The following is a 10,713-nucleotide window of genomic DNA, read 5'->3' on the forward strand; positions in this document are numbered from 1 at the left end:
TTCATGTATTATTTATTGACAAGGGGGAGGCCTGGACAGTGGGGAAGGGGAGGGAAGGGGGCTGCTTGGGCTCTGCCGGCAGTGCTTCGATGGTGCTTTGAGTCCATTGCTCTTCCCCTACCTGCTCGTGGGAATTAGGTGGGGGTGCTTGGCCCCACCAGGTTGTGTCCCACCATCCCTGAGGGCTGTGGCCTGTCCAGCATCAGTCCCCATCCCCTGGGTAGCCCCCACTCTGACAATTGTGCTCCTGGCTCAGCCGTTTCCTGGAGTGGGCTGAGAATGGCCGAAATTCATTGTCCTGATGAGAGGAGTGGCCTGGCCTTCTTGATGGTGAAGTGCGGTCAGCAGGCACCATCTCCAGAAAGAGGAAGGACAGTGCATCTTCCGCCATGGCCAGCCCTCGGTGTCCGCGTAGAACCTACAATCCTCCCAGTGGTTCCAGCCATCAGACCGTGACCTCAGTCTTGCTGTTGGTGGCGAGGTGCCGGGTGGGCTGGCCGTACAGTGGGGTGGCAGGGCTGAAGGTGTCGGGCAGCCCCTCAAGGCGCAGGGCAGCCAGACCAGGCCGTCGGGGGCCATGTGGGGGACCCCCCTCCCAGCCCCCTGAGAAGGCTGGGCCCCCTGGCAGCTTGGCGCCTTTGGCTTTGGGTAGGGAGCAGCCCTCGGGCAGCATCGGGGCCTCGGCGGGTGAGAAGGGCAGGGTGCTGGCAGGGGGTGCCTCGAGCCCCCCAAACCGTCTGTAGAAGTCCTCAGGGGCGCTTTCTGTGGGGATAGGGATGCGGTGTCACCCCCTGCTGGGACACCCCACCCTTTGCCATCACAGGGGGATCCTGGGGTGTGATTGACTGGGCAATGGGGAGATCCTGGACATGGAATGGGTGGGGAAGAGGGGGGCTTCTGGGCGTGGATTGGCTGAGGAATGGGGGCGTCCTGGACATGGACTGGGTGGGAGATGCTACAAGTTTTGGAAGATCTGGGGCAGCAATTGGGTGGGGAGTGCAGTGGGGTCCATGGGGGATCCTGAGCTCTGACGGGGTGGGCAGCGCTGCAGATCTGTGTGGGATCCTTGGTGCAAATTGGCTGGGGAATGCAGTGGGTCCATGGGAGATACTGGGTGCTGACTGGGGTGGGGGATGGAGTGGGTCCATGGGGGATCTTGAGCTCAGATTGGGTGGGAAGTGCTGCAGGTCTGTGGGACGCCGGCCCCCCCAGCTGCCATCCTGACACGCGCGGCACTGTCACTCACCTCCAGCCTTGAGAGTGGCATAGGTGGTGTAGGCAGGGGCTGGCAGGTCCAGGCCACTGGCCAGTGGCAGGCGCTTGCCATGGCCGTGGGGCCGCCCCAGCGAGGGGGTTATGGCCACAGCGTTGTTCAAGGGCGGCTTGTCTGGAGGAGGCAGAGGCAGGCAGGCGGGGGGCTCAGCCACAGGCAGCGCCTTCCCACTGCCTTTATACACCCAAGGGAGCCTGTTTTCCCCACCGCATGGACGCCTTACCTGTGCCGTTCCTGGGGGGCCCCCGGGTGAGCCCCTCACCCAGCGGGACCTGCACACCCCCCATGAGGCCATCCGTGTGATCGGAGGGGCTGTGGCCCGGCTGCTTCAGCAAGTCTGTCAGCGTCCTGGGGAGGGGATAAAGGACCATTAAGGTGATACCCGGCTCCCCCAGTTCCACCAAAGTGCTCCAGCCCCTGAACCCCTCCCTTTGAAGGCAGAGCTGGGCAGTCTGGGGCCAGGTTCTGGCCACTGGGAGCAAGGATCACACCCACACTACTAATCCAGCGTTTGCATGATGGCTGGTGAGGCCCCTGCAACACTGAATTGGGGTCTGGCTGGGCATGAGTGCTCCTGGGGACAGGAGTGTCATCGGGTGAGGGTGGCAAGAAAGACACGTGGCTTGGAGCAAGCTGCAAGGGTACAATGAACCAAGCCAGAGGAACACGAACTGGCTATGGCTGGAGCAACACCTCAGTGGCACTCCCCTGGAGCGAGCGCCTGGTGAAGAGGATGAGAGGAGGTGACGCCTCCACTTGAGTCCCTTCAAAGCAAAACAGACCCTGAGTAAGGGATTAGAGAAGCCGCTTGCACCTCTTCAGAAGGAGGATGAACTAGCAATGGCCTCCAGCACATGTGCCGTCCATGCGTAACGCCCTCCTTGTAAGTAACAGCATTAAACATTAAACACCATTACATAAGATAAAGACCTACTTCGTTTAACATTCATGGATGGAGACGCTGCAGTCCCACCACGGCGCACCAACAGTGCCAGAGCAGGGCGCTCCGGTGGTGGTGGAGCAGGACATGCTGGCAGTCCGGGAGCGGCGTGCGCTGGTGATGCTGCAGCAGGGCACACCAGTGGAGCCAGAGCAGGACATGCCCACGCAGCATCGTGGCCTTCAGCAGCAAGTTCCAAGGCAAGGATGGTATGGTCCTGCTGGGATGGGGCTTTGCAGGGAGGAAACTCACCGTTCTCCCTGCAGAGATCAGCCCTGCATGACTACAAAGGCTCAGGGGTGTCCACTGAGGGCTTTTTCTGGCTCCTTAATCCATGGCTCGCTGTGAGCATACCTTGCACCTCGGAGGCTCTGGCTGGCTCATAGACACGGTGGGAGCTGTAGCAGGAGCTCACGGTCGGCAAGTAGCTGGATGATAAATCAGCAGATTGAACTCAACGTGCATAAATGCAAATTAGAGAGGAAGGGGGGGAATAATCCTGATTTGGTGGATGTGTCAGCTCATGGCCTCAAAGCTTTCAAAAGCCCAGCAAACCCAGTGTAGGGAACTGCCAAGGAAGACAACGAGAACAATGGGGAAAGCAATGTGTTATGCCTCGGCATGCAGATGCCCAGGGCGGGGGGTGAGGCTGCTCCTGGGACATTTTCCCTCCCAGCTTAGATCCAGAGAACATCACAAGGCAATGACAAGAGCAAAGCTACAAGGGAGGTTCAGTCACCGTTTTGGTTCATTTCACACTATTCTTGGGGAGCTTTGGGTAACAGCCTCTCTGGGATCCTTCACTCTCCAAATGGGCCAACAGGACCCTCATGGAGCCGAACAAATTGAAATGGGGGAGGAACAACCCTGGCATTGGTATATACCAGGCGCAGAGCAGCTGGAAGGCAGCTTGGCGAAAAAGGGCTTGGGGATCCTGGTAGACACCAAGCAGACCATGAGCCAGCAATGTGCCCTTGGGATAAAGAAGTCTAACGCTAACCCTGGCTGTGTTAGGCAAAGTGTTGCCAGCAGGTCCGAGGGAGGTGATCCTTTCCCTCTACTTGGCAATGGTAAGTTCACTCCTGGAGTGCTGTCTCAGCTATGGGCTCCTCAGTCCAGGAGAGACATGGACAGACCGGAGAGAGTCCAGCAAAGAGCCACAAAGATGATGAAGGGACTAGAGCATCTCTCCTTAAGGACTGGCTGAGACCTGGAACTACTCAGCCTGGAGAAGAGAAGGCTCAAGGGGTTCTTGACACTGTATATGAATATCTGACCGAAGGGTACGACAAGTACAGGTCTAGGCTGACAAGAGACAATGGGCGCAACCCAAAACACACAAAATACTGTTCTAACAGCAGAAACACTGCAAGGGCGGTCAAATGCTGGACCAGGCTGCCCAGGAAGGCTGCGGCACCTCCATCCTGCAACTCTTCAAACCCCACGCATGCCCAGGAGCCCTCCTGCAGCCGACTGACTCCAGCTCTGGGCCCAGCCAGTCTCCTTTGGCCACTGGCGCTGCACCCAGAGGAGCTCTGGGCACGAGCCTGGGCAGGCAGGGGGGATGCAGGTCCCCCAAGGCCATGGGCGTGGGCTGTCAACCCAGGGAGCTGCCGCCCCATCAGCTCCTACCTTCCCTGCGGTGCATTGCTCACTGGCCACCTCCCCAGTGGCTGCTGCCTGCTCTCACCTGTCCCTGGAGCCCAGCATTCCAGCAGGGCTGTTTCATCAGGAAGTTTGATGCAATTTGACCTATTTTTACTTAAATATTATTTCTTTCTATCCTTGGGTCTATTTATGAAGCCTGAGCAATCCTTTATCTGTGACTTTCCCTCTCCAGATAAATCCATCCGTGCTCTTTCTCATAAGCCAACCATGCAGGATGTGTGGATGATAACAATTAACAGTGATGGCATGAGCAGCTCTCAATGAGCGATTTTGCTGAGGTGGGAAGCATGCACAAACCCTCAGCACCAGCCTCACCCCCTGCCTTGCGCTACAAGCGTGAGCCAGGACTGCATCCCCCCATCCTCAGTGCAGTGCAGTGCAAGGGGAGGTGGACTTGGAGGGTGACATCGCGCTAAGGAGCTGCTGTCTCACTGTATGTGTTTTCAGGGGTTTTATGAACTCAAGCCTGGTCCCATGGCTGGGGGGCTTGCGGAAGGTCGGGCCATGTCTCTCTAGGTCATCCAGCGATCTGTGGGGCTGAGATAGCTCTGAGGTGCAGATGGAGGTGTGGGGGACACAGGGCAAATGCAGCTTTAAATGTGCATTGCTCATCTGCAACAGAACACTAAGGAGCAGCACAAGGGAGGTCTCACCATCGTGTCCACGGACACCAAGCACACGAGGCCATGTGTGAGGGTCACTGAAGCAGGATCCTGCTCCCAGCTACTACCTGGCTTGACCAAGTACAGCCTCATCTGCGCTGGTATTCAGCCACCTCTGTGGCAAGTCTGGTTGTGCCAATGGGTGCAACCAAGGTCCCCAAACCAGCCTGGTACAAGTCCTGAGACCTAGCAAAGAGGCAGATCTGGGAACAGTGACAACGGAGACTGACATCTCCATGGCAGGAGCTGGCACACAGAGCTCAGTGCTCCCAAGGGAGCCACCAGAGCGCATGAAATGGAGGTGCTCATGTTGGAAGGAGACACGGAGCCTGGCAGAACACCTCAGCCCAACAGCTGACCTGCTTTTGGGAGGTCCAAGCTCCCAAACTCAGCAAACTCAATGGGACAGTGGCTGCAAGCCCTGGGCAAGGGGAAAGGGAATGATGGGAGAGGAAACAGGAGCACAACCACTGGAGGAAAGGATAGACGATAAAGTGACTGGCAAAGTGACATTGCCTTGAGACGGATTGAACCCTTGGAGGGGCTGCATAAGATGGCAGCTACCAGCCAAGCGGGGTGGTGAGGTTTGGAGCAGAGGTGCAATAGTGGAGGAGACACACGTCTCACCATGACCACAGGTGGGCTGGCACCTTGGCTGGCCACAATGACCCCATGCCCAGAGAGAGCATCACCTTCACCTCCCTGGGGACACGTGCCGTGGCTTATGCTGCATCTGCTTGGGCCAGGGAGTGTCTGTCCATGCAACCGAGCGGCACGGGCAGTGTGGGACACTCACGCACTGGAGCTGGGACAGTCAGGATGCTCAGGGAGCCTTGGAGATAGCAGGACACCTTTGCAAAACTGGAGTTGCAGTGGTGGTTAATGGAGTGTGAGCAAAGCATTGGGTGGTGGAAGTGTGCCTCCCTAGCTGGATGTTACATCCAGTCTGCAGACAGAGGTCTGGGTTTCCCTCGCTGCTAGAGCTGGGTCCCCTCTGTCACCCCCTGGAGAGCTGGGGCAGCAGGTGACAACTTGCCATACTGCCTGCAAACACCTTTTCCAGGTCTTTGCTGTCACCTGCTACTGTGGGTATCGACCACAGACTGGAGCGGCACCAGAAAAACACCCAGCACAGTTGGATGCGCAATGGGGCCAGGTTTTGGGACCCCATGGGGGGACCCAGAGAGTGAAAAGCCAGCACTGAGCACTTGGCTACTGTGGCTACCAGTGCACCTACTCCCACCTTCTTTTTCGCCCCTCTCCAGGATCATTGCTGTCCCCAGGAGGCTGCTCCTCACTCAACTCTTCCTATAGGGATGTTCACCCCAGCCATAACCTGCAGTTCTTCTCAGAAGGGTTTTGGGGAGAGGTCTGTGGCGCATGTGCCTGCTCTCATGTGATGGGTGCAGCCAAATCTTGGGGGCTCCCAGGGACCCGATGTCCCCGGAGATCCGGGGCCTGAAGAAAAACACGGGCAGGTGTTCCTGACTCAATGCGGGGTTTGGCCAGGCTGAGCGAGTACTGGGGACGGGTGCCAAGTGCGAGATGAGCAGGAAGGAGAGGGGCTTGTGGGAGCTGCCATAAGGCCCTGCAGAGGAGGGCGAATGGGCAGGGGATGACACGCCACGTAGCCACCACCACTCAAGCATCCACTCCCCTGGGTGGACTGGCAGCCAGAGCTGGGAGGAGAAGCTGTGTCAGAGGTAGCTGAGCCACTGGGGTCTTGGGATAAGTTGGACAATGGCTCAGGTGTGTCCATATTGGAGGAGCTGGTGGCATTTCTGCTCTTGATCGCTCTTCCTGCACTCAGACCAGGACCATGATGAATGATGTCTAGGGGTGCAGATGTGGTTGATCTTCCCTCCTAAATGTGAAGCCTGCAAGCAGTGGTGGTGGTAGCCATCCCAGGGCAGCAAGCAGTGCTCCAACGAACGGAAAAACCCTGGCAGGCAGGAGGGATGAGAATGGAAACCAAGCCGGCCGCGCAACAGGGAGCTGGCCCGAAGCCACAATGCGGTGCCCGAAGAGCAAATGAGAAGCTCCTACCTGAGGCACCAGGAGGAAGACGAGGTGGCACTGCCCATGTCCTGGGCCACGCGTGGGTATAGGGGAGCGAGGCAGCTAGAAATAGCTTCACTCTCTCAGAGGTGCTGAGATGAAATGTATTGTCCGGGCCAACCAGGCACACAGCAGGATGGAGGCAACAGCGTCCCTTTTCGGATGCCTGTGCCATGTACCTGGCCCCTGCAACATTTCCATCAGCCCAGCAGCTGGGAGGCTGTGCCTTGCCTGGTGTCCAGGGCTCTGTACCCATTGCACCGCTCCCACCCCACCACAGCTTGCCGGTCACCATCCCCATGGGGCTGGAGCCACTCATAGATTACGAAGAAGGACAACAGGCGCGGGAGATGGTGAGGCTTCCCCCAGCTTCTGCAGTGATGGAGGTGCCTTTCTGATTTTGTCTCACAAAGGCAGGCAAGGAAAACTCGCCTTCTCCCAGTCTGTATGCTGGTGTCTGAAAGATCTATGGCTTTGCGGACAAAAGGCACCATTCTCCCCAAACTCATCAGCAAAGTTCAGACTTGCACAGGCGAGAGGGAGGGAGGACATGGGGAAACACATGGCTCCTGTGGCACAGAATTGAGGCTACCTGCAGAAAGCACCCCTTGGTAAGCGGCAGCAGTCCCAGCAGTGGCTGGTGATGGGAGAAGGTAAGACCCACTGGCAGGGCATGAAGACCTGAATATGACCGTCCTTGGGGGCTGACCCTTCCCCAAGCCCAGTATGTCATTCCCAGGAGCTGGAGGGGGGAGACCAAAAAAAAAGATGTGGCAGCAGGCGAGTCGAAGGGGAGTCAGGAGGCTGGCGGAGGCTGTATTGATCCTGTCAAGGTGCCAGCACTTCCTCAGGCGACATGGGGAGAGGGGGAAGGCGCAGGCTCACAGTGGCACCCAGCCAGGCTTCCTGCCAAGGGGCGACAGCAGCATGAAGCCCCCAAAACTGACTCGTGTGGCTCAGGAGGGCCCTGCGACCCCCATCTGCGCCCAGATATGACCCTGCTCCGAGCAGAGGGATCAACCTCTGCCTCCCTGGAAAGGTGCAAGGAATGAGGTGGGTCTGGGGATGGGGTGCAGCTGGTCTGGACTTGGGGCACAGCACTGAGTGGCTGCCCAAGCCTCAGGCAGGCATGGGGAGATCAATGTCCCAGGAGAAGGAAGGAGGGTGTCTGTGCTGGGGGATGCAGTCAGGGCGGCTCCCTGACTGTCCTGGTGAAGCCATTTCCTCCAGCCCTGCTTTTTATTTTTTTTTCTTAAGCTAAAATCCCTGAAAAAAATGGCATAAAAAATGGGTTTATCACCAGGCTTGATGTCCTCAGTGGGAACACTGAGGTGGTGGATTCAACTCAGCCCCTGGCCCGTCTTCCTGCACCTCTCGCTGGGTCTCCTCTCCATCCTTCCCCTTCTGGTTTCAGGCGCTCATAGCATGACCATGGCACAACTGCTTTGGTGAACCTGTTCTGGCTCTGTTCCTCTGCATGTGCATCATGTGTGCGCAAGGGGGAGGCTGAGGGGGGACAGCTCTGAGTCAGAACCGCAGGGGCAGATCTGTGCTGGGAAGGCTGGAGCTGCTGGCAGCTGCTCCGAGGTGTCAAACTCATTGAATGTGATTGGTAAAAAAAAAAAAAAAAATTAAAAAAGAAAGAAATTTAAAAAAAAAAAAGGAGGGAGAAGAAAAAATGCATAAGCGGAGGAGCTGCATGACAGGACACCACGGGGAAAGCAAGGCTGTGGAGTCATGGCTGGGGCCAGGGCCAACAGCCCTGCCCTCCCTTGCTTGGCTTTGCCTTCGTGATGTCCTGCCATGCCCTGCCCCACCCTGCCTGGCTCTGCCTCTCCCCACCCCAGGCCAAAAGGGGGTCACCTGCCCCTCCTGCCTGTTCCCACACACCTCAGCTTTGAGTCCACGACCCCACTTGCTCCCAGGGATGCTGGCGGTGCACCCTGCGAGGCTGAGGTCGGGCTGCTTATGACACCTCAGTGCTGGGAGCAGAGGGGAGACCGTGTGGCAAAAGGCAGGGATGGGATGGACAAAAATGGGGTGAGAAGAGCATATCTGGAGCCAGGACTGGGGGAGGATGGAGAGGGGAAGACGCACCGACGGCCAGGAGGGCCGGGGGGACGTGCAGGGTGTCTCCAACGCTGAAGCATGCCTGACACCCCAACCTTCTCCCCACCAGCCCAGTGCTCAGGAGTGGGCTGAAAAGCCAGGGGCTGGTGCCACAGGGCACGGTGGCAGCTGCCCAGCTTTCTGCTGGAAGCCGAGCCACAGGGAGTGCGCAGCCCTGTCCCCCCGGCAAGGGCGACGTCCCACCCTGGTGCACAGAGGCAGGCAGTCGTGCACACCCATGTGCACATGCACACACACGCGTGTGCACACATGTGCACACACACACACAGAGGCAGCGCAGCAGCTGTGGCAAAGCTGTCTTTGCCATCTCCTCTCACCAACACCGCCAGCGAGGCTAAGCCCAAGGGGACTGCGGTCCCGAGTCACTCCATGCACAATCAGACCCAGGCTTGTCTCCCTCAAATACTGGGAACCACAGCTTTGCTTTTTGGGGGGGCGAAAGCCACTCCTAGAGCTCACTTATCACCCACCCCACTGTGTGCGGTGGGGATGGCACTCCTGAGCCAGGGATAGGCCTCCTCCAGGGACAGAGCAGGTCATTCGGAGAGGGGACAGATGCACATTCACCCCCTCTCATGGAGGCTTTCCTGGCTGGCAGCCCTGCCTGCTGGGACAGGTTGGGGAGCTGCATCCTACCCACCCCGTGGCATCTCAGCATGCCAGGACGGGAGCTTTAGGGATCAGCTCACGCTCTCGGCAGCTCCAGGGTGAAGCACAAGGGGCCCGGGACATGGGCTACCACCCACGGGGGAATTGAGTAGGGACACTGAACCCCTTTACCTGGAGACGGTCATCTCCGTCTGGGGTCCTTGCGCCTTCTCCAGGCCCAGCTTGGTGAAGATGCCCACCAGCACCATGATGGCCACCACACCGCAGATGATGTAGACGATCATGTTGGTCTTGTCGCGAGCGGGATCCTCGGTGGTCTCGTCCACCCGGGTGGGCGGCTGTCCCGTGTTCACCCAGTTTGGGGTATCGTAGTTGGAGCATCCGCTCTGATCCAGCCGCCCGGGCTTGAACTGGCAGCAGAAGCGGTACCCGCAGGTCCCGCAGCAGTACTGGTAGATGCCGGCGTTGCAGTTGAACGGCGGGTCCCACTGCCCCATCACGTCGTAGTACCCCCGGCACCGGTCCCCTCCCGGGGTGGCCCCGGTGGGCGCGGGGACCGTGGCCTCCGCCGGTGCCAGGCTGCCGTTCACGCCTTCCCCGGGGCTGCCCTCGCCGCTCCACACCCTGCCCGGCTCCAGCAGCACCAGGCACCACAGACCCACGACGTAGCTCGGCTCCATCCGAGGGGCCATCGGGGCGACTTAGAAGCGCTCGCCCAGGACCGCGTGCATGGTCGCCGAAAGCCCCCCCCGGGGAAGGGGGGATGTGGGGGGGATGATGGGGAAGGCAAAAAAAGGAAGGGGGGAAAAAAAAGAAGTAGGGGGGGGAAAAAGTACGAGGGGGCGTCCCCCCTCCCCGGCTCTCCCCAGCTCGGGCAGGGCAGGGGTTCAGCGCAGGAGGGGAGGAGGGCGGCGGGGCAGAACCCGCGCCTCCCGCCGGGAGCGGAGGGCACGCGGCGGGCGCCCCATCCCCGCGCCCCCCGGCACCGGAGAGAGAGAAGGGGAAAGCAGCGAGAGCCCTTCGCACCGGGGCGGGAGGAGCAGGAGCAGGAGGAGGAGGAGGAGGAGGAGGAGGATAGAGGAGGAGGATGGAGGAGGAGGGAGGGAGGGAGCCGGCGCGGGCAGCGAGGCGCGGGGGGCTCGGCTCCCCCCTCCTGCCGAGCCTCCCGAGGAAACCGGAGAAGGTCCTTCACCGAGTCCTCTGCCAGGCTCCCCGCCGCCACTGGGCGGCAGGACGCCCGCCCTCCCCGTCGAGCTGCCGCCGCGGGCGAGCGGGCACGCGTGGCACTCGCCCCAGGGGCAACCCCCCTGTGTCCCAGCGAGACCCCCACCCCGCAGGACCAGGGGCGTGAGGGGAGGGAAGCAGCCCTCTGG

General features: G+C 59.6%; 1 protein-coding gene across 2 annotated transcripts; it reads right to left on the reverse strand.

Annotated features, from left to right (window-relative positions):
* Positions 1-11: 11 nt before the first annotated feature.
* On the reverse strand, positions 12-10,511 carry SHISA8 (shisa family member 8). 2 transcript variants are annotated; one of them, XM_054056857.1, is made up of 4 exons: positions 9,512-10,511; positions 1,497-1,621; positions 1,247-1,387; positions 12-467 (listed from the first exon to the last, which is right to left on the reverse strand). In XM_054056857.1, exons 1-4 carry the CDS (start codon positions 10,030-10,032, stop codon positions 253-255), a joined length of 1,002 nt encoding a protein of 333 aa, XP_053912832.1. In that variant the 5' UTR covers positions 10,033-10,511; the 3' UTR covers positions 12-252. The 2 variants fall into 2 exon arrangements, with proteins under 2 accessions (XP_053912832.1, XP_009554956.1); XM_009556661.2 differs by having other exon boundaries at positions 298-762; positions 9,512-10,507.
* Between the last annotated feature and the right edge of the window lie 202 nt (positions 10,512-10,713).

Source organism: Cuculus canorus, chromosome 1 (assembly GCF_017976375.1).
Source record: "Cuculus canorus isolate bCucCan1 chromosome 1, bCucCan1.pri, whole genome shotgun sequence".
In the NCBI taxonomy this organism is placed as follows: domain Eukaryota; kingdom Metazoa; phylum Chordata; class Aves; order Cuculiformes; family Cuculidae; genus Cuculus; species Cuculus canorus.